Raw genomic sequence first — 23,921 nt, 5'->3', positions numbered from 1 at the left:
TTAGACCCTGTGAAAATAGTTGAATGTAGCACAGAATGTATTCCCTGCTGAAGCCCAAAAGTTTACATGTCATTTCCGTTTAAGTGGGGGCGCCCTGTTCTGACAGCTTGCTAGAGCACACTGTTTGCATTTTGTGGTCATTTGCTAATCATCAAGTAACAGAGGCAGTAATATTTTAGCCTTTGTTTATTTTCTCTTTACCTAGAAATAAAAATTATTGGGTATTTCAAACATTCCCACCCTCCCCCTTAGATAGAAGGCAGAAGTCACATGATTATAAAAATGGAACTAAGTTAATTTATGACCAGACTATTACAGGTAGATCAGAAATGTACTCGAGTCTTTTTCATTTATAGGAAAATGCTGAAATTGTTCAATTGAAGTTTGGGACAAACATATTATTTTGCAAATTATCATGAAATATATAATAAAAACATTATTTATTTTTAGCTACAGCATAATTCTCAGTTATTTTTTGCTCCATGAGTGCATTTTTATCATCTAGATATTTTTGACACAATAAGGATCCTTTCAGTGTTGCAAATTTTTACCTCAGCCAACACACGGTATTATTTCCTGGGCTATTGAGTTATAAGCAGCTGTATTTATTCATTCATTTATTCCTTCATGCACCAAATAAAGGGCCAATTCAATGCTGGGTCCTGTGGTAGACGCTGAATGTATCATGGTGAACGGGACAAGGTCTTGGTCCTCAAGAAGCTCCAAGTGTAGTAGGGAAAACTTCAACCATGATAAGTGCCGTGAAGCACTTGCTAAGTGCAGAGTGCAGTGGGGGAGAGAAATGGGTCTTGCAAGAAGAGAAAACAGCATTCCAGGGCCCTAAGGTAGGAAAGCATTTGTAACCTTGCTTAGAGGAACTGAGGGCTAGAACTTAATAGACCGAGAGAGGTGGCAGCAGGAGATGAAATGGATTATTTTGGTCTTTATTACAAGATTCATAAGAAGCAGGGGACTGGCTGTGCTTGGAGAATGGATGGAAGGGAGCAAGAGTGGAGGCAGGGAATCTAGGAGGCTGTCGTACTATTCCAGAAGAGAGATGGTGATAGTTGGGACTAGGATAGCAGTAGTAGAGATAGAAAGAAGTAGATTAACTCAAGGACTACTTAAGAGATAGGGTTGATGAGTATAGGCTGGAGGGATTGAACATGGGGGTGATGAGAGTGAAGTCAAGCCAGTTTCTGACTTGAAAAACAGGGTAGATGAAGACACCATTCATTGGAATGTGAAACATTGAACACAGATCCCATTGTGCGGGGGGAAAAATTAAGAGTTCCGTTGGAATGTATTAGGTCTGAGGACTAGGTCCACCCTTTGGAGATGCAGGCAAATTCTAGGAGACAGTTGAGAACAAAAGGCATGGCATTAGTGGCTCGAAGGTGCTGCTAAGTTCAAACCATGAACCCAGGGAGATAACCAACAGTGAGCATGTAGGACTTACCCAGTAAAGATGAACACTCCACTCTGAGTTTCTTACATGAAAAATTCGTCTATTAGAGGTGACAAGAAATGGCTCCATTGACTTCAGTGGAAGACTGGGGGACCAATACTTCCCCTCAGATTTTCCCAGCTCCATTTCCTCTTGCCTAAGTGGAACCATCTAGACAGCTATTAATAAGCTATGCCACTACTTCTCATTTAAGGAACCCCTCCAGCCTCACTTGGCTGTGATTAATTAAAAAAATGTTCTATCAATCTCCTGCAACTTTTTCAAAAGAAGCTGGAAATAAAGACCTAGATTGCTTTTCACTGAATAGGCTAGCACATCATCCATCAAAGGCTGTCACAGACTTCCAGAAACCGTGCTGCCACCAAGATATTTTATAATATAAGTAGCTTGAGAACAAAGTTTATGAAAACATCACAAAGGTTGGGGAAATTCCCTCCAAGTGCTTCCTCTTTTCCCAACCTGACTGGGAGCTTTAGATACTCAAACAACAACGATAATGTTAAGAGGTCTTTATTATCCAAAAAATAAATAACAAGATAATTACAAGTTCACTCTGGAAACAATGGAGACTGCAGGTAGATACAATAGATTTCCTTTAAATACAGTTATTTTGTGATGAGGAGTGGGCAGGCTCAGGGCTGCACTCCCTACTCCTCACCCCCATCTATAGTGGTAGAGATAGGAACAGGGTGGAAAGAAGAGAACTGACTAGCAACGGCCTGACTCTGTGTGTGTATATGTGTGTGTGTGTGTGTGTGTGTGTGTGTGTGTGTGTTAGAGAGAAAGAAGGATTGAGAAGAGAGACTGGGGGAGAGAAGAGACTAACAGAGGGAGACAGAGAGATTGAGAAAGAGAGATTGGAAGAAAGAGGTTGAGAGAGAGAGAGAGAGAGAGAGAGAGACTGAAAGAGAGAGATGGACAGAGAGAGATGGAAAGAGAATGAATAACTGTCCGAGTGGGTGGCAGGGTGGGGTTTTTCGGTTCTCCGCTGTGTTAGACGTTCTAAATCTTGGCCTCCTCCAACAAGGCCACAGGAACCCAGAGTCAACCATAACTGAATGTGAGCTGAGGCTACCCATTTCCCTTCTGCATCTTCACTGATAAATCAAATGTATTATCCATGGAAAGACACTGCATGCAAAGAAACAAAACTGAACTTGGCAAATTATCTGCTGTTTACTCAGAATTCAACCTGTGCATAATGGCCTTGTCTTTTCATAGGAATCTCTGGATGTCTGCATCAGTGGGGTTGCTGCTTCAGATATATAAGCTCTTATGGAGCAGGGCCCGTTTTGGTTTCATGTGACCTGTAATTCACTTATTACAGTTCTACATGCCTTGGAGTGTATAATAAATAGCTCTCCATAAGGAGGATCCTAGGGTTATAAATAGGCAGTTAACAGGGGGTGGGCTTAAATGCTGTGCTGTATTATGAAGACTGCCAGCGTCAGCTCCACCACAGCCTGCAAGGTGACACTGTTCAGAGTTTGAGTAAGCCAAAGGACGTGAAGCCAGTGCCATGGCTCACTTGGCTTGGATCAGTCACATTGACAAACACCGAAGCACCTGGTTGCAATTCAAATACTCCTCCCAAGTGAATGGATTGTTGCCCGCAAGGTTTGGCGGAACTGTGGGTATTTGCAGCTCTGAGTAAGATTCTCTCGAATCTACCGGGGGACTTTAGGCAGAGGCTGGCTATAAATGGAGCTTGACTCGAAGCTTCCCGATTGGAACAGAAGGTGACTTGGGCATAGATATAATAGAGTCCTTGTCTTTTAACGGTCAGCTGTTTCCCATTTTCCAGGGTTACCAAGTTGTTGCTCATGGTGTAGTATCCTTTTTCAGCCCACTGTAGTACTGTTACAAAGAGAGGGAAAGTTTGTGGTGAGGTGAAGCAGAGCATGGTTCACATTCTGACAAAAAATATAGTTTAATGTTAGATACTGGCTTTGTATAGGAATGGATTCTCAAGGCCCCTTCCATGGGCTTCAGAGTCAGACAGAGCTATATTCCAATCCAGGCTCTATTTAAGCTTGGGCAAGTCTCTAAATCTCCCTGAGTTTCAGTTCCTCATTTGCAACACTGGGCTCATATTGGAGCATATTTCAGAGACTTGTGAAGATTAAATAAAGTAAGAGATCACAGTGAGTTTCTTTCTCTTGTTAGAGTTCTTATAGACAATTTGCCTTGAACTTAAGAAGGCACAAATGATTTCAAAATTTGACATAATAAATTATACATACCAAGTTACTCAGACCAAATTTTTACTAATGTTACCATGAATACCTTACTTGCCTTGAATTTTACAAAGTCAAAGAGTTGTCAGTCTACCTAGCTCAGCCTCAGCACAGAGAAAAGACCCCATTTCTTCCTACCTGGTCATGCTGTTGCAAACCTGATCTGCCTCCCCCAGCAAGGACTAAAATTAGGCAAGGAAGTATGAAAATAAACTGTGTGCTCATTTCACGGTATGTTTTGATCTCCCATTGTAGTGGGTGCCACCAACTTGAAAGTACCAGTATTCTTGTGGCTAAGCCAGAGTACCCACCAACAGTGTGCCATTTTCTCGGCTGAGATGTTGAGTGGGTTCAAAGTAGTGTGTGCACCCGGCTTCAAATCTCAGCTCCCACAGAAAGCTAGACTGACTGATGGGGGTGAGGGGTGAGGAAAAGTGAAAGTACTGATGTGTTTGCTTCCTTGAGCTTTAAAAAAATAATTCATATTCGATAGCCTTAGGTCTATCAGGGCACAAGATCCCACCTGCTAAGACTCACCCTTTACTAATGGGGAGACATCCTGAAATGCCTGACAGATCTGGGCCCTCCAGACCACTCCAGAAACAATGCTTCATTAGAATGTTTGCCCTTTTGAACCATTTTATTGAGGAAAAAAGGGCAGGTTCTCAATATTTTAGTTCAGTAAGTTTACTTTGGTACGTCCTTACCTAATTTTAGTACTTGCCATGGGATGTAGGGCAAGATTTTAGCAGCATGGCTAGGTAGGAAGAAGAGGTCTGGGACTGGGGTGAGGGTGGAATGTTACTGTCTTCCCACCTGATCCTCTGGAAATCTATTGTGATGCAGACTGTAAGATATTGTAGGACTGATGTCCATTATGAGCCTTTTGGAAGAATCTGAGCTCTATGACATATATCCAAGAGCAAGGGTTTAGATACAGGTGAAAAAAGACCAGTGGGAAGCTATTCTAGGAGATTGCTCTGTTGTTGTCATCTGATCCAGAAGAGAGAAGGGGTACTTGACAAAATTATTAAATATTGTGTAACTAACTGGTATTAATGAGGGGCTTTATGTCACTCTTTTGACATCTAAGCCATGGTGAAGTAAACTAAGTAGTGTCACCTTACAGCACTTGACAGCATCACTTTCAGCCATATTAGCTGATTTGATGCTCAAAGTCACCCTGTAAAGTACGTGAAGTAGAAAACTGCCACATAGGTAAAGGGTCTTGCTCAAGGTCACCCAGCAAGCGGTGGTCATGGTCCTTGAATCCCAGCGTTCCAAAACTCCCTATTCAGTGCTCTTACTTTGGTACCATGATCCATGATAATGATAACTGTCCATGTGTTACACTTACTGAGAAGCCCAAGCCACTTCAGAGATGAAGTGGTGTCTTTTCTGTCTCTCTGTCTCTCTTTCTCTCTCTGTCACACACATACACACACGCACACACACACATGCACTGTTTAGAACTCCATTCTGGAGTACTCTGTTGAATTTTTGAAAGACTCCTCTGATGCTCTTGCCTTTATGTTGATGGGGGACTTTATGTTAGTGTGCATGTTTCCATCCATTTATCAGATATGACATATTCTCCGGCACCAGTTATTGCAAGGTGAACATTTGGGAAAAAATATCTAAAGGCTAGAATGGAGGCAGAACGTATGTGGAAATAAAATCGTTCAGAGTTGAAAAGATCACAATATGTCGTCTGTTGTTACTTCATTGGAAAATCTAACGTCTTGGGACCTATTGATCTTTACAGAATGATTTTACCTTTAATTTCCCTGAGGTTGGCCTCAGTGAGGCTGAGCTTAATCATACAGGGATTGACAGATGGCAGGAAATACCCCACGAGGCCCATTTCCACACAGTGAAGAGGGGTTAGGAGGAGGGATGCTCCCAGTCAGGAGGTCACTACCTGCCATTTCTTCTATGTTGTCAGAATAATGGTCCCTCCACCCAGTAATTCATCATTTAGAATCAGCCACTGAACAAGAACATAATGAGAACATCGAGATTGCATTCCACCTCCTTTTGTCCCTCTAAGTCCCATCTGTGCATTTGAACTCACTTTGAAGACAAAGAAAGGAACAGGAGAAGTGTAGGGGTAGGTTTGTAAATTGGGTCCCAGGAGAAAAGAGGAGTTTAACCATTAGGTAACATGACTTCGGCATCCCAGCCTTTCCCCGTGGGTGGCTACCACTCAGATGCTGTGTGACTTACCAGATGTTGTTTTACTACTGGCCTCACTTATGACATGTGCCGCAATTTGAGGATTCTGATCACCTGAAATGAAACCAAAAACAAACTGTCGGGCTAAAATAATGCAAAAACTGCCCACAAAACTATTCTGTCCAGTTGTGTAATAGAGACTGTGCAAAAATAGATTATGTAAAAGGAAAGATAAAATGATCTGAAATCTCTCCCACTGAAGGAAAAGTTGGTTTCTAATATCTGAGTAATTGAATTGGCTGTTTCCATTGATCTCATTCTCCTAATAGTTGATCAATACTCGATTCCATTTTGCATAGATTGACACAGGCTAAAAACGCTGGTCTTCATCAAACATACCGTGAATGTTGCTTTTAGGAACAATTCCATACACTGGGGATTTTAGTGGGCTCCAAAGTCTGTACGCTTAGTAAGATTCTTATGGTTTCTGATTTGGTCAGGCAACTGGCCAAACTATTGAATCTATCTTTAATTATTTCTTGCGTTAAAGCCTTGCTCCCTAATGAGATGTCCCAATCTTCTAAGGGCAGAGGCTGTGTGGAAGTTTCTTTTTGTCCAGTATGAGCTTGATATTGGGCACTTTGTAAGTGCCCTATAAATGTTGAGTTAAATTGCATGACTTAAATGGCAAGTTTTGTTAATGTTATAATTTTCCTGAAGACTTCTAGACAGCATCTGCATAAACTGTTTCCTCAGATTTCTCTGTAATTAACAGACAGCATGGTACTATTACTCAACATATCTTGCAGTCATTCTGAAGATAAAACCTTCATGGAAGTCAGATGGCCATTTAGTATCCAGAACAACAGTTAAGGCAAGTTCTGAGTACTCTCTTTGCCTCAGAAAATAGTATCTCTATCTCTGTGTGTATGTATGTTTTGTGTGTATTAAGTTTGCAGAAGCCATAACATCGTGTTCACCCACTTTGTGATATAATATTCCCTCTAACAACACCCGCTCTTTCCCATAATCTGCTGCTGAAGTTACTTCAGGCATTATTGTATTGGTTGGCGGTACCAAATTCTAAAAGAACAGGAAAAAGTTAGTGTGTCCAAGAAAAGGAGGTGTGTGGCAGAGGGAAGGGCCTGGAAAGGGTCATAGGCGAAACAGTGGAAGACATCAGGGATCTTTAGCCTGGAGAAGAAAGAGCTCAATCAAGGCTTAGTGGCCATGATTGCTGTCTTCCATATCTGGATGGCTGCTGGGTAGGAGAGCAATTATACTTTGTTTACTATGGCCTCAAAGAGCAGAACTGGGACCAGTGAGTGGAGTTTATAGGAACAAAGTTTGACTTGAAGAGGAAAGACTTCTCTCGAGTAGTATAGTAATCTTAGTATTATTAGAGCCATTCAAAGATGGATCAGGCTGCCTTATGAGGTGGAAGGTGCCTCATTCCTAGACATGTTTGATCAGAGGCTGGATGGTCAGTGCTATTGTGAAGGAGATTTTTGTTGTGGGGATGGTGCTGGATTTGAGAACCGTCAAGGTCTCTTCCAACCCTGAGATGTTCAGGATGCTCTGACTTTAAGAACAGGGCAAATAATAGAACACTGTGACATTGTCACTCCTTGATCCCAGGGGCTCCACCGGCCACTGTGCCCCATGAAAAACTGTTATCAGTGAGTGATGAATGCCACTGTTACCAAATGATGACTTTCCTGTCTTCTCATTCCACTGTAGGTGGTACCAGGCTATATGGTTGCTTCTATTAAGGTACTGAACATAATGGGATTTCTTCAGATTTGGTATCATTGGCATTAAAGGAACACATCCTTTTTTCATAAATATATATGTACAAAGTCTTTCCAAATCACAGGGACCAGAGAAGGTGTCAATTTGACAATTGTGTTCCTGTTTTATTTCCAGGGCTAAAAGTTCCCTGATGCAACAACACTGGGTTGTTCAATATAATCAGCCTAAAGCTTCCTTTTAGTTTTTAGGCATTCATAGAAATTAGTAAATAGCAAACCTACCTTTTTGCATTTCAAAGCTGTTTTCTTTCTTCTTCTCCTCTTTGTTTAGCATTATATCCTAAAATAAGAATCATTGCAAGAGGTCATTTTGACAGGGGTTCTGCTGTGGGGTTTTAAAGTTATCATTTGTGTTGCATCTGTCATTACTCTGTTGTCTGTTTCTGGTGAGGATTATAATATACACTCAGATCCTGTCATTAATTCCATCATGCCAATTGGGAGTCCATGGATCTGACAGACGAGCCGACAACCCAGAAAGCCAGGGAAGAATCTGGAAGTAAAATCCAGGCCTTATTATCTCCATTCCAGTGTTCTCTCCAGACCAGAGGCTGTGATCCTGACCCTTCCTATGACCCCAACCTCCTTGGCTTTGACAGATATTGACAAATAATGTTGAATGGGGAGATGATTCTACCCTGGGAACTGGCGTATGGAATGTTATTAAACATAAAGCATGGTGTGTATCTATTAGAATAAATTTGGTCTGAAATCCTGTAGGAAAAGATAATAGTAAGTTTGACCTTGGGAGAGAAATGCCAGACTACGAAAAGACCCTCAGACATTTTTAATTTTTCTATCCCTTTCAATGGGCTGAAGAGATTCTCTTGTTGATAGTTGAACTGTATTTATTTAGAATAATCAGCATTTAGGAAACACAGGTCATCTCCCAATGGTGCTGATGTTCAAAGGCAAATGCAACACTTCTTAAAAGGTTTCTTTTCACTTATAAACTGAAGGAAGCCTAGAGGTATTTAAAGAAGCTAACAAGAACTTCCATCAACACAGGTTGGAAGATAATAAAGGCTATTGCTGCCACTTTAAAGAGACTGAGCAAAAGGCCTGGAGGGCTTAACTGGTCAGTATGAGGTCACCCAAAGAAGCTGAGGTTTAAACCAAGGATGGAAACTGTGAGATGACATTCATAGGCTGGGCTTAGCTTATTCCATCTGTCTATCCTCTGAACACAAGGAAAGAAGACAGTAGTATTTTCACATCTTATGAAATCACAGTCCTGTGCTCCTTCCCACTCCTGGAATCAGTTGTCTACAGGACCTTTCCTTTTCTTTCCTCCCCTAGAAGGAATTTGTGTTGTCACTGTTGAGTGCTGGCTGTAGGCTCAGCTCAGTTGCCAGATTTAAGGGTGTAGTTCACAGAGCCTCCAGGGGAACCTGAGCCTCAGAACGCTCACATGGGCCCCAGAGCTTCAACTTTCCATTTGAGCTGAAGCGCAGCGCTATGAAGATGTGGTGACAGGAAAATGTTTGTGAGATCACAAGTAAACAAATGACTATTTAGTGTCTTTTCAAAAAGTAGAGTGTGGTGATCAAGGTTGAGATACTTTTAGGCTAAGTTGTTGCATTGGTGTTGAAGCCTGGCCAAGATGAAAACATGAAGTCAGCAAAGCTTGTGTTTCATGAACCCAGCCTAGCCTTTCCGTGAACTTCCCCCAACCACACTCCCTAGAGCCTTTTTTTTCTTACTTCACTCCCTACCTCAACTGAAATACTTTTTAAAGTGGACTTTCAGAAAATCCAGAATGAGTTATTTCTCTCTTAGTGGGAGTTCCACGTGGCAGGTATGGACAGGTTGCCCTTTAACTTGATATATGCTTTGACTCTCTCAAAGGCATCACAGGCATTGGTGGGCAAATAATCCTGGAACTGAATATTCTAGCAGAGGTGGGGTGGGTTGTAAGTTTTAATATGAAATTATACTACTCAAAATAGTACCTCTGCTTACCCTCACTTAAGCCCGGAATACCGTCTTTTCCCCAAAATAACAGATTGGTGCTACCTGCCTCCAGAGATAATGAGTTCCTTGTCATTAGAGATGTTCAAACAGAGATTGGATGACCACTTAGTCAGGAGGTGGAGAGAAGCCTGAAGTTGTGGATTGAGAATTGGATCTGATGACTTCTAAGACCTCATCAAGCCCTAGGATGATTCAGAGACCCCAAATTCAAACTTTAGGTTGCTTAGGTGCGGCCAGATTGTGGCCCGGAAAGAAAGCCTGCTAACATTAGCTGAGAAAATATGAATCCAATCTGGAGCTATTCTATAACTGGCCTATTGAGTTTTTTCAAAATCTAAAATATTGTTTTAGAGTGAGCAATTTGGGGGAAAGTGTATTGGAAAGGGAATCCATCATTGGGGGAGGATTGAGTAGCTGGAGGACTTTGTATCTACTCATTGTGCATAATCTTAGGTATAGGTGGTGTTGACTAGGGTTCCACACCTGCTGCAGTAGAGACAAGGGGCCTCCTTAGTTGTGTGTAAGGAGGAGATTCCTGGGGCCCTGGCTGACATGCCTGAGAAGATCTGCCTTTTAAGAATATGAAACATTGGAGCTGTCACTTTTTTCATACAAGCATAAGCAGGGAGGCCAAACTGACTGTTTTCCTTACTCCTATCCTTGGTAGCTGATTTTGGGAGCTTTACATACATATCCAACCCGAAATATTGACGTGAGGAATTGACAATTCACCCGTAAAAGTCTCCGTAAGAAACGAGGGGGACTGACAAGCCACTCTCACTGCCATTGGAGGGAACTGAAGGCTTATCACATAATTATAGAATGTCAGAGCTAGTAGTGCCCTTACAGCTAATCTGTCTTCTCATGTTATAGATGACAAAACTGAGGCCCAGAAAGGTGAAGTTATTTACTCAAAGTCACACAGCCAAGCACATTCAGTCTGTTATTTGGATTATTAACCATTGTTTTGAAAGTGCCTTTATTCACATTTAATCTCATAACACCTTCCAATACTCTGTAATACTGGCCCAAATCCTCGAAGAACCGAAGAAACTCAAATCGTTTTCCTAGCTGGCCAGTCTTGCAAAGAAAGGGTTTAGGAGTTTCATCTACAGCCTAGATTAGTGTAAAGAACCTGAAGGCGAGCAGTGGATTTGAGCTGCATTCTGATCTCCGTAGGTGACTCAGGAATAAGCTGTTAGAGTCTTCACTAATGAATTAAAATGACACCTTGGTAACAGTACAGGAGGGCAGGAATAAGATCAGAAATAAGATCTTAAACATTTCACACCTGCATTAAATTACACATAATCTATATGTGAGAACTAATTCCTGTTGGTTTACCCAGATACCCACCCATCTGGCCCAGAACTGTCGTCAATGTGGAGTGCTGCCTCCTAGAAATGACCCCTAAGTGAGCCGAGGCCCAAGGGTATTTGACTCAGTGTTCTGAGAGGGACATAGGCAGAAAGAACTCTTGATGTTCTGCCTCAGGAGAAAGAGCCTCTAGACCCCATGTCTGTGACGATGGAATTAATGTAAAGGTTGTAAAAATTCTTGTTTTAAGTATCTGTTATAAGCCACAGTCACTGCAGTGACTTCATGCTGGCTACCAGCCTGGTGGGCTAAAAGGCTTTGAACCCTCTGTGCCTCTGGTCATGACCAGTCATAGAGTGGGTGGGCTTCATGAGCAAGTGATATTATATAGAACCTGGTTTGAGCGGCACTGAGAATGTCTATTATTTACTCCCCGCACCTCTCTCCCCAGTAAAAGGGAAAGATCTTACTGTCAGGACATCTAAAATTCCATCATTAGAGAAGCACCACAGACTGTTACCAGTCTTCAGGAGTCCCTTCACTTGTGGCCTGCTGCCACGGCAGCTGTCGATGGCTATTGCTTCCCTAGGAAATGGGGATCAGACCATGGGTCCCCAGTGAGAGAGCATCAAGGTTTAGATGGGGAGACACAGAAATGCAAAAACCAAGCTTGGTGGACTTTATCATTTTGCCTAGTGGTAGCTGCATATGTAAGCTCACAAATATGTTTGACTGTGCCCCTAAGGGTGTGTTTTCCCCAGAGAGTGTCTTTTTTTTTTTTAACACACACACACACCCATGTATGAGTGTATATATGCATGTTTGTGTGTGTGTGTGTCTGTGTCTGTAACCAATCTTTAAACATTGGCATTGTCAGTTTCCCAATTTAGAAAATGTAGTAGAACATTTCAATGACACTTTTACCAGCAACTAAGCTCCTTACCTTCACGAAGCCTTCAAACTGGCTTTTAATCTCCTCACAGTTCAGTAAGGATAAGGATCTTTCTCCTGTGTTGCATCTCTGTATCGTTTTCATGAATACAAAATCTTCATGAAGATTCCTTTCATCTTCTATCTATTTTGAAATAACAAGGATATGATAAATGTCATTCAGAAGGAGAATACAGCTAATGGTATCTGTCTCTACATTCATTTCCATGGCATCAACAAGAGGAGGACTTTCAGGCATAAATGGGGAATAATAAGTTATTATATTGGCTGATTGCTATTTTGTATTTGCAGTTTAAAAATCTATAAAAGCCAGCAATTAAGATGTCATGTTATCAGAAACTCCAGGTAGAAATCAGAGCTATTCTACTAAATGTTCATTACAAAATGCGTATTTTTTCAACATACTATAGCAGCAATATTCTGTAATTGTCACATTTCTCATTGCTTCAGTAATGATTGGTCATTTATAAACATCAGCCTAGAAAATAGTTTTCTGCAGAGCTAATTTGCCCACTTCATTTTAGTGTTTGTGATGCAGTGCTTTATAAAAAGAAGTTAATTTGCAATGTGTCAGTTAATGAGTTCTAATTACATCTCTCTCCCTTTTAACTTTAGTATTTGTAGAAAACATTTGCATTTTTAAAGAAATCATCTTTTATCCTCAAAGTAACAAGATATTTTATTTTCCAATGTCTTAGAATAATTAAGTGTATAGAATTCACTTGCACTATCAACTAATTTTACACCATTTTCTTGCTTTAAGAGTAGATTTTTTTAGATTCAAAACAAGATTCAGTTAGCTGGCAGCTTTTGCTGTCATTAAGAGCACATGTAAATAATATGGTAAATATCAGTCCACCGAGGTCACTATTGAAGCTAGGTCTATGTCCAGACATTTGACTGACAGAGCACATCAGGCCAAACACAAATAACCAACCAGACCAGAAGCCTCCTCTTTTTTCAGCAGTGAAACCTAAAATTTGGATAACCCAGTGGATGACTTCAGCCCTCACTATCTCACTTTATCCTGATAGAAAAATCTCGTGACATTAATTCTAGGTCCAGATCCTAAGAGAGGACACTCAAGTATCCCTGATAAAGTGCAATCATCCAGATGCTTTCTAGCCACAGTTCCTGCATCCAGAATTTTAGGAACAGCCAGAAAACTAATCAACTTTCTGCTTTACATCTATGATTGGTGTTTTGTCAACACCAGCCAATTATACTCCTCAGTGGAAGTGAAAAAATTCATGAAAACAAAATAAATCCTGATGGTTTTCTTTTCCTAAGAATGCAAAACAGCCTACTAAGTTACTCTGCTCTTTTGTTCCTGCAAGTCTAACCATTTAAAAATGTAAAACATCTCAGAGGGAAACTGAGCATCTTGCAACTACAATCAGTGTTTGCGAAGAATTACACAGAGAATGCTACTTTACTAAAAGACTGCAAATTCTGGGACTTATCCATGTCTGTTAATCCGAAGCACTAAGAAATTTTAGATCAAATTGACACTCTTCTTGCCTAGCTGGAAATTTAAAAGAAAAACGTTGTCTCCATAAAATAATAGCTTACTTTTCAAGCAGAACTTTAGCAAATAATTATAGCTAGTGCGTACATAGTGCTTACTATGTATCAGACCCCCTTCTAAGCTCTTTACAAGGCTAAACTCACTTGATCTATGAAATGGACACCAATGCCATCCCCATTTCTCAGATGTGGAAACTGAGGCACTTGCCCCAAGATAACAGAGATGGCATGGGCAGAGCCAAGATTTGAGCCCAGGCAGTCTGACTCCGGATCCCAAGATCCTAACCAGAGACAAGAATATGAGGCTTCATCGCTAGGCAACAAACATTATGCCACAAGACCATTCTTCTATTTGGTTTCTACCATCATCCATCATTTGGGTAGAACCAACCTATGAATTAGTAAGGACCCCAGATTTAGTTAATAAAGGCTTGTGGTTCATCTTACCTTGTCCAACCTTCTATGAAGATACACAGCAAAAAGTGCTGACCCAATCATCTGGGTGATAAGAAAAATAGTAAGTAAATACATAAAAATTTTCATTCTGACGGGCAGTCCAGTGGCCGCAGATCGGGGAGAAGGTTGGTTGTATGTTTCGATCATGCTGTGTTAAAGTTGAAATGGTATCTTCTGGCAGAGAAGGTGGCAGAGGCAGCATGAGAAGACTGTCAAAGTGGCCACCTTACTCAGGATTAGTTAAGAGCGCACAATCGTTGCAGCCCACACTTCCTGGAAAATGTGCTTCGTAGTCTTCTCTCCCAGCAAAAATGTTACGTAAAGGTTTTTTTTTTTTTTTTAATTATACCCATATCATTCACTTCCAGGCTTTCCTTTTTGTTAGTAAAGAAGAAACAAGTTTCTTCTTCCATATATTCATTCTTGCCTTGAAATGTCATAGACTTCTTAACAGACAATGGCAGTATTTTCCTATCACTGTCTAACTTTTTGGGTTCACCAGTTTCAAGGAAAGTGACAAATTCATCCACCAGCAATAGATATATTTCAATTTCAATCTTACTAATATCAAGCGGGAACCTGGTATATGGGGAAAGAAACACATGTCAACAAAAGTTTGGATTGATTTTATGACTGGTGTCCCATCAACTAATTGCTTCTCAAAACTTTACTTCTTTAATCGCTAAACTCAATGAAAGCCTGGCAGGTTTTCAGGTCAAGTCTACATGGCATAAGGCAAAAAAAGGATGCTGATGGTTATTAAATAAAATTTAGCTGGAAAGATAATGCAAGAAAAATAAATTTCTTAAAGGCAAAGACAAGTAGGATCTTGAGGGAAATCAGGCCAAGACTCTGGAATTGAAGTTAAAGTAAAAATCGTGGCTTGATGTAGCTAAGTTGCCTGTGTACACTGTTCCAATCTATTAGATAACTTTTGATGCTGATGTAATGGTTCAGAATCGGGAAAATAGGCTGCAGTTAAGAGATCTGAATTCTAGTCTTTGCTCTACCAATAAATTGCTATGAGCCTTGGGCAAATCTCTTCATCTCTTTAGACCTCAGTTTCCTCATACCCAAAGGAGGCACTTGCACCTGTCTTGCTTATCCCATAGGTTGCTGTGAAGATCTAATAAAGAAGTGCATGGAAGAAATTTGAAACACGTTAAGCAATAAACAATTCTCATCCTGAATTTTTTGGAATCTATTTAGCCTAAGACATGAGTTTTACAAATAATTGCCAACTCCTTACATGTTGGTAAAAACCAAATGAACAATAACGATATTAAAAACACCTTAAGTTTTGACAATGAATTGAATCACTGAAGTGTGTAGGATTACACATTTCTGAAGGACTTTTGCATCATCTTATCAGATTTCCTTCAAACTAAAAGCAGCTGTGGAAATCCCTACCTCACATCCAAACCTGGTCTAGAAACCATGATAAAATTACTTTGATGATTCCTATAAAATTGTTTTGAGAGACAAATAGGAAATGTAAAAACTGCTCTGATAGGCATGCTATCTATATAGTTAGCACCTGCTTTCTTCCCCTCCCACGCCCCAGCATCCTGTCCTGGGCCCAGATCTATGTAGCTTTTCACTACATCTGCCAAGTAGGTGGCTTCAATGCACGTGATGAACTTTGATCAGTCAAGTCAGAGACTTCGGTTCTTAGACAAGTAACCTTAGTTCCACTGAAGGAAAATTATCATGAGAGCCAAAATGGGCTCAAGGACTTCTGCACTGACAGTTTTATACAACTTGAGAGTGCCAGAGCTGCAGGGGCCCTGCAATCAGCTCAGCCAAGACCCGAGGGAGGGGATGCTGAAGGAACCACAAAGATGCAGACAATGTCAGGATTTGTTCACGTGACCAACTTGAAAAAACAGTTGTTGTCCAACCTCCTTGCCTCAACTTCTTGATCCCCAGTCTCCTACAGTCTGACTTCTGCCCACAATATTCCCCTGAAATTGATCCCACAATTATTAGCTCAATAATAGTTTTGGCTGAATACTTCTTAGGGTTTATTTTTAGTGACCTTTCTATTACTCTGTTGACCTATTATCCTGTTGTCATCTTCCTGAATGCTCTCCCCGCTTGAATTCTATATCACCCCATTCTTAAGGGCTTCTGCCTCTCAAAATCCTTCTTCATGTTATCCTCTTTTCTCTTCATATCCCTTAAAACTTTGGTGTTCCTTCTCACTATTTCCTTTCTTTTTCCCTTCTCCTCTCCTCCCCTCTCTTCTTCTTCTCCATGGTTTCATTGGGTGATTCGTGGGTTTCATGAACTTTCATGGGTTTCAATCTCACCTTCATTGTGATAAATCTCAAATCTATAACTGAAGTCCTGAACTTCAGAGTTGTAAGCACAGTTGCCTCTGAAAATCTCTACTTGGGTATCCCAAAGCCATCTCACATTTGGTATGCTCCAAACTTAATTTATCTCCCCACTCTAATTCCAATCCAGACCTGTTCTCCCTTAAGGTTCTCCATATCTCTGTGAATGGTCCCACCACTCACCTAATTGCCCAAGTCAGAGATCTGGGATCCACTCATGATTCTTCACTCTCTTGCCCCAGATTGCCCCACTTCTAGTGGCTTCTTCCTCCGAAACCTTTGGTTGCCACCACTTCTCTCCATGGCCCCTGCCGTCATCTCCAGGCCCATATATCCTCTCTTTTGTAGATTACTGAATTGTACCATCCTAACTTATCTTGTTTCTCTTTCTGTCCCACCCCATCCATCTTTCACACTGACAGCAACTGACTCCAGAATGCCCTGCTCGTACCTCAATTCTTGAAGCCTTCTCTTTCTCCCATCCTTCTGCCTGGTCCTCTACCAAAATGCCACAATTGGCTACCTTTCCAGCTTCCCAATTTAGGCTGTTATTTTGATTTCTGATTCTGTATCAGAAGTCCTTTGTCTCAGAGCCTCTCATGCCTGTTTCTCCCCAACAGGGAGCGGGCTCCATTTTAACATCTTCAGCTGCCTAACACATCCAGAAATGATTATCAAATTTAGTTTCCAAGAAATGTATACATGTATAGGAGTGCATGAAAGTGTCTATAGCCAAAATCAAATATTGGCCATCTTTTTCTAAGTTTATAGAAAGAATTAAGTTAGTGGATTGAAGTCTCATTTTCAGTTATTTTTACACAGAATTTTCTCAAATATCGGTCACCCTTTTCTACTACTATTTTTCTGCTAGCTAGTGATTGATCTGTAGCAAATATCAAGGGAAAAATAAGAAAAACAATGGATCATACTTCAACAGTTTGTTTTTGATGTGAATATGCTTGTGGTTGTGATTTTATATTGATAACCCAGAACACAGTCATAGTTTCTGCTTGGAAAATTATTTCCAGTACATATGAAAGAGTTAAATATATCAGTATTTTGTTTGTTGTACAAAGGGCCTCCTAAGGGTTCTTTTCCCTGAATATATCTGAAAAGCTCTAGACTAGAGGAAAGGGTCTCGATACTTAACAAGGCAGATGAACTGACCCCTGCCCACATTTCTCTCCTCATCATCTATGACTCATTCAGGTTTAATCCTAAGCATCAAGCATTTTAAGCTAGTTTTATTTCCTGAAATGTTCTGTGCTTATTAATGCTATTCCTGTGCCCAGGCTAATTCCCTCCTGTCTTATCTATTAATGTTTTTTGTTTGTTTGTTTGAGACAAAGTCTCACTCTGTCGCCCAGACTGGAGTGCAATGGAGCTATCTCGGCTCACTGCAACCTCCGTCTCCCAGGTTCAAACGATTCTCCTGCCTCAGCCTCCCAAGTAGCTGGGACTACAGGCGTGCGCAACCGCGCCTGGATAATTTTTAAAAATTGTTTTTAGTAGAGACGGGGTTTCACCATATTGGCTAGGCTGGTCTCAAACTCCTGACCTCATGATCCGCCAGCCTTGGTGTCCCAAAGTGCTGGGATTACAGGTGTGAACCACAGCGCCCGGCCATCTATTAATGTTTCAATGAAATATTCCGCTCCAGCTGACAAGGTGCTCTCTTCTGTACTTAGTATTTTTTTTTGTTGTTGTTGTTGAGACGGAGTCTTGCTTTGTCACCCAGGCTGGAGTGCAGTGTCATAATCTTGGCTCTCTGCAACTTCCACCTCCCGGGTTCAAGTGATTCTCCAGCCTCAACCTCTCGAGCAGCTGGGATTACAGGCGTGCACCACTCTGCCTGGCTAATATTTGCAAATTTAGTAGAGACAGGGTTTCACCAAGTTGGTCAGGCTGGTCTTGAACTCCTGACCTCAGGTGATCCACATGCCTTGGCCTCCCAAAGTACTGGGATTACACAGGCATGAGCCACTGTGCCCCAACTCTTCTGTGCTTAATCTATCATAGCATTTGCCACATCATATCATAATGGACTTGTCTGATTTTTCTACCATTAACTATTAGAGGAAAAAGGTAATTAAAAAAAAAAAAACAAACCCAGAACCTTTGGTTCCTGACACTTTGTAAAGAGTTGTGACACATTGTAAGGTGTCAGTAAATATTTGCCAAATTACTAAATATTATTTTATAGAGATAGAAGGGGAAGCTGTAAACCATTCTAACCTGGGAGAATAGTGTTTGGCTAGCTTTTCGAGCAGTATGTGTCAGAATATATTTACATTTTCTTCAATTCCCTTAATTCTATCTCTTTCCTCTGGGTCAGTTCCTTTTGTTTACTTTTCCTTTTCATTATGTTGCTAGTTTTTCTCAAATGCTTGGCGATTTATTTATTTATGAATGAAAACCTGTGTTGGTTATTATGGGTAGATGGCATGAGTTTCCTCTGCAATTGTGTTGATCTATCTGTTTCCCCCACAAACCTCTCTCCGGAATGGGAGGGCTGACTGTGGGTTCTGTTTAAGTGGGTAGGAAATGTCAACAGTCAGGCTTCCCTTTAGGTTATGTGGGTGGAGAGGCAGGAAGACCAGGGACCCCCACAACTGATGAAGTAAGGAGGGCTTTTCTATGGGGGCGGAGCCTTGTAGAAGGTTTCACTCTTGACTAATACCGGTTTTCCTTTTGGTTTTGTCCTATCTGTTGTGGAGGTCTCAGCATCCTTCCTAGAGCCCTCTCTAGGCAACTTTAGCCTGAGGGCCAACACCAAATGCCTCTCCTAACAAATGGTCCACTGGGGGAAAGGAAAGAGAGGGAGAGGGCCACCTGTCCCAGCTGTTTCCACTGCGGCTCTTCAATGACTGCCTCATAGCCCACCCCTGCTCCTCACATTCATTGACTGTGATTAATGCTTCTTTGGGAGAGCATACTCTTACAACTTATTGAATTGCAGTGTTTACTGCTCTGATCTCTCTGTTAGTCCAAATTCATGGCCTTTCTTGCTTGTCAAAATTTATGTCACGTTGATGTCACTTTTTGTATTTCCTGTGGTTGTTGTGGTTTCTTCCTTTTTATATTTATTTTTGACTAAATAATACATTCACATGGTCTAAAATGTAAATGAAAGAGTATGAAAGCGTATGTAATGCAGTCTTTTTCCCCATCTCTTCTTTTCAGTCTTCCATTGTTAACCAGTGTTGTCAGTTTCTTATGTATCTTCCTGGGATGCTTTTATGCACCTTCAAGCAAATACATAGATATTCCCTTTCAGCCTTTTAACACACAGCAGTATATAACACATTGTTCTACATCTTAACAATGTATCTTGGAGATTGTTCTAGGTCAGCGAAACACTTCTTTATTCTCTATTTTTTTTTTTTACAACTTCATAGTATCCCATTACATGAATGATGATGTACTACACATTTTTTAACTAGTCCCCTATTGATGAACATTTAGGTTGTTTCCAATCATATGATATTTTTAAATGCTGTAACAAATAACCTTGTACTTACTCATTTTTAAAAGCTTTTTTTTTCCAGACATTTTCATGGGCTCTGGAAAGGCTAAAATTTACATATATTTTAACACTGACCAATCAACTTTTATCCTAAACACATTACACTTCAAGAAAGATGATGTATGGGCTATTGTTTATTTTCCATTAGTGAGATTGATGCACAGTAAATTTGTGTTATACGCCCTCTTCAAAGCCAGACATCACATTTTAAAGTGTCCAATGCAAAGTCCTATCTAACATTAAGGATTTTAGCTGCACCATGTGTGTTTCTTCATGTGGATCTGTGGCAGAAAGCTGAAGATGATGTGATCTCTGGTACCTCCATTTGGAATACTGCATTTGTTGGCTAGATTTGAAAGAAGCAACTTCAAGAGACACTTCTTTGAATCAGTTCATTTGTTCACATCAACATTCACTGAGTGCCTACTGTAAGCCAGATGCTGAGCTGGACCCTGGGGATACAAAGAAAAAGATGACAGTCCCTGCTTTGCCAGGAGCTTCCAGTTCAGAGAAGCTGAACAATACATGAGCAGACAGACAACCATAAATGGTGTGAAAAGCACCACTGTCGAAGTGAACACAGAATGCTGCGGGAACAAGAAGGAGGAGTACCTATACACCCAGGGGTGGGGCAGGGTAGGGTGGGATAGAATGTATATCTGCGAAGCCTCTCTAGAAGCAAAGACACCTGTCATAACTTTGCATCCTGTCTTGCAGCACTCCACTGACAAATCTCAACATTCAGTGTCTATCTGCTGTCCTCGGCCTTTCTAGTCTGGAATCTTCCATCCTTTTCCATTCTGCAGAAGTCTTCTAGTTGGTTATGTTTATTCTGGCACGCCAATGGCTCAGGAAGAGTAACATAGGAGGGGTGTGGGGATAATCATCTCCAGCATAGATGAGTGTGGTTGGGAATGGGGATGGTGGGTGTGTTGATCTGGTTTCTGGTATTAGTTTTGATAGTGTGACCAGAATCCTCAGTCTCTCTTTCTAACAGATGCCTACCTCCATCCCAGGTTCCCAAGGTGAGCTCTCTTGCTACATGTCCACTCCAGAGTTGTATCCTAGAGGCAGGATTCTGTCTCCTCACCACTGCCACACACTCCCCACCCCAAACACAGCAGGAGAATCATGCTTTGAAGGGAATTCTAGAAGAAATTTCTAGTCATAAGTGGGCTCTTGCGTGCTGTTGTAACCCTTGTATGACTCTAACACCTATTGCTGTGAGCTTAGCCAAACAAACAAACAACAACAAAAAACAACAAATCCATAAGTTCCCCACCCCGTCTCTCTATATAATTCCAAAAAGTTCTCCCATTGATGTTTCCTATGGCAAGACTGTCTGAGGGGCCTTGTGGCTAACATTGAGTAGTCAATATCCTTTCAGTAAGTATTTTCCCAGCATTTGGCAAGCACTAGGCTCTCTGATAGGTCTGGGAATCCAAAATGAAAAAGACAGAGCTGCTAGTTAAGGGGATACAAAAGCCAGAGTTGACTACAGTGCACTGGGTAAGCACCCACAGTAGAGAATGGCAGGGGTTTTGGGAGCATGCAGAAGGAGGGAAGGTGAAGAGGTGACAGACTCAGGGAAGACTTCTTGGAAGAGGAATCCCTGAGGGAATTTTCTGGGTCAGGAAAGAATACATTCCAGGTACAGGAAATAGCATGTGGAAGAACCCACAGGCCGTAACTCATGGGCTCATTCTTCTCTTAGAGTTGCAGGCTTAGGATCAAAGCCTTCCTCTTGTCTCTGTACAGCACCTCAGGTTCTCCAGTCAACCCTTAATGTGGAACATGAAATATCAGGTTTTTAAAGAACAAAAAAATTCCCTTTCTTCCACAGTGAAGAGTCTCAGGGATGGTGTGCTCTGCAGGTGGGTACACAGTTGGCACTTGTTTTCCTTCAAATATCAGCCTGACATGATTGAACATTTAAGACTTGTCTGTGTGGTTCTAGTCCGTTTTGTAAACCTCCCTTGCTTTAGTCTCAGCCTGCCATTTTTTTTTTTTTTTTTTTGAGACAGAGTCTTGCTGTGTCGCCCAGGCTAGAGTGCAATGGCGCATTCTCGGCTCACTGCAATGTCCGTCTCCTGGGTTCAAGTGATTCTCCTGTCTCAGCCTCCTGAGTAGCTGGGATTATAGGTATGCACCACCACGCCTGGCTCATTTTTATACTTTTAGTAGAGACAGGGTTTCACCATGCTGGCCAGACTGGTCTGGAACTTCTGGCCTCAAATGATCTGCCCACCTTGGTCTCCCAAACTGTTGGGATTACAGGCGTGAGTCACCATGCCTGGCCTCAGCCTACTTTCTGAATCTCCCCTAGAGCACCAGAACTTTAGTAGGCTAGCCCCTGGCTCCACTGCCCAGAAACCCCTCTCCACAGCCTTTCCCTGCCTACCCTGCAATTTACCTCTACCATGATCCTTCTTCTTGACTTAACTCGTTCAGGGCTCTCTCCTCTCTTTTCAACTTCTAACTGCTGCCCTCTTTAGTTCGGACCCCAGGCTTGAGCAGTCTCTGTCTCTCTGATTCTTCCTGAGGTCTGCTCCTGACAATCCCTTGGGGGCTGTTTGTGAAATGCGCCCTCTGCTTCTAACTCATCTCCTAGGTATCCTCACAGGAGACTGCCTTCTTAGTGGGGGCCTGACTCAGAAGACCTCTAGTTCTCCCACAGTGTATTCTGGGGCCAGGTCCGCTGTTTCTCACCGAGGCTTGGAGAAAGGCAATGACTTACCATGGTCATGCAGCATGTCAGCGGCAGAGGTGAGACTACCCCAGGCCTCCTGACTTCCAGCCCAGTAGTCTTTTCCAGGAATCAAGCTGCCTCTCGGAAGACTCAGGTCTTCTAGCCAGCATCAGCTCCCACCCACTGACTGCACTGTGCACCCATCTCTGTTAGCACTTCCTTCCTGAGCCACTCTATTAAAACTGAAGCTGGCCCGTCCAGGCTTCTGACTCAGCAGCCCCGCAAAGAACATCCAGCCATGTCTGCATCTGATTAAGGAAACGCTAGGGGCAGGAAATTTTTTTTTTTTTTTTTTCCTGACTGAGTTGAGGAGTGCAAAAAGAGGTGGAGAGATTCAGTAAAATAGTTAAGATTTGAGAAGAAGGTAATCTCTCAGCACAAGATGTACCACAGGGACCACAGGGGTGGAAGAGAAGTGGAAGGCCTTTATCAAAAGATTTAGAATTACCGGTTAAATACATTTTGGTACAGAAGGATATTTACTGGCTTAGAAGGACCCCTGTGATACACTGATAGCGCAAATATCATGGCGGAAATAGGATGTTTCCAGTTTTTTGTTTTGTTTTGTTTTGTTTTTGATGGAGTTTCACTCTTGTTGCCCAGGTGGAGTGCAATGGCGCGATCTCGGCTCACTGCAACCTCCACCTCCCAGATTCAAGTGATTCTTCGGCCTCAGCCTCCCGAGTAGCTGGGATTACAGGCACCTGCCACCATGCCTGGCTAATTTTTGTACTTTTAGTAGATACGGGGTTTCGCCATGTTGGCCAGGTTGGTCTTGAACTCCTAACCTCAGGCGGTTCACCTGCCTCGGCCTCTCAAAGTGCTGGGATTACAGGCGTGAGCCACTGCAACTGGCCCAGTTCCAGTTTTGTAAAAATAAGTTAAGAGTGTCCCCAAAGTGCTTATGAGTAGCAGCTAAAAGTTCCCCTCCATGCTCTGCACCCATGTTAATTTTTGCCCACAGGTAGATAATTGGAAAACAATTACCACAACCTTTAATAGCTATTGTGGCAAGGGTGCTCCCTTGTGAATAAGTGGAGTTGGGAATCTTTCTTCATCACAATGCCCCACGGTGAGCTGCACCATCTTGGTAAGCGTGGACCTGCGACAATTTCCACTAGATCTCTTCCACATAGAACTCAATAGCCCCTGTCTTTGACATCAAGATGTTTTCTGACTGTAAGGAGGACATCCTGGTACTCCTTGCCACAAGGTGACTGGTGCTTGGAGCCCTGTCTCTCCCCTGACATCGGGGAACCAACCACATCTGAAGCAGTTTCAAATAAGCAGTGGGGTTGTTATCTGTTCTGGGTTGAACAGTGTTCCCCTTCCCAAATTCATGTCCATGTGGAACCTGTGAATGTGACTTTTTTGCAGGGGAAATACTTTGC

At 41.8% G+C, this 23,921-nt stretch overlaps 1 protein-coding gene and 1 long non-coding RNA gene across 3 annotated transcripts; both read right to left on the bottom strand.

Annotated features, from left to right (window-relative positions):
* Positions 1-1,962: 1,962 nt before the first annotated feature.
* CD40LG (CD40 ligand) lies at positions 1,963-14,234 on the bottom strand. 2 transcript variants are annotated; one of them, XM_025372903.1, is made up of 5 exons: positions 13,908-14,234; positions 11,926-12,057; positions 7,914-7,971; positions 5,932-5,994; positions 1,963-3,325 (listed from the first exon to the last, which is right to left on the bottom strand). In XM_025372903.1, the coding sequence occupies exons 1-5, from the start codon at positions 14,061-14,063 to the stop codon at positions 2,949-2,951; spliced, it is 786 nt and encodes a 261-aa protein (XP_025228688.1). In that variant the 5' UTR covers positions 14,064-14,234; the 3' UTR covers positions 1,963-2,948. The 2 variants fall into 2 exon arrangements, with proteins under 2 accessions (XP_025228688.1, XP_025228689.1); XM_025372904.1 differs by lacking the exon at positions 5,932-5,994 and having other exon boundaries at positions 2,626-3,325; positions 13,908-14,063.
* A 5,663-nt stretch (positions 14,235-19,897) lies between these two features.
* Positions 19,898-22,780, bottom strand: LOC112616572. Its single transcript, XR_003117670.1, has 3 exons — positions 22,519-22,780; positions 21,463-21,562; positions 19,898-20,233 (listed from the first exon to the last, which is right to left on the bottom strand). It is a non-coding gene; the product is annotated as an uncharacterized LOC112616572 (long non-coding RNA).
* Between the last annotated feature and the right edge of the window lie 1,141 nt (positions 22,781-23,921).

The sequence above is a fragment of the Theropithecus gelada genome, chromosome X (assembly GCF_003255815.1).
Source record: "Theropithecus gelada isolate Dixy chromosome X, Tgel_1.0, whole genome shotgun sequence".
Lineage (NCBI taxonomy): Eukaryota > Metazoa > Chordata > Mammalia > Primates > Cercopithecidae > Theropithecus > Theropithecus gelada.
This window is presented reverse-complemented; position numbering and strand designations above follow the sequence as displayed.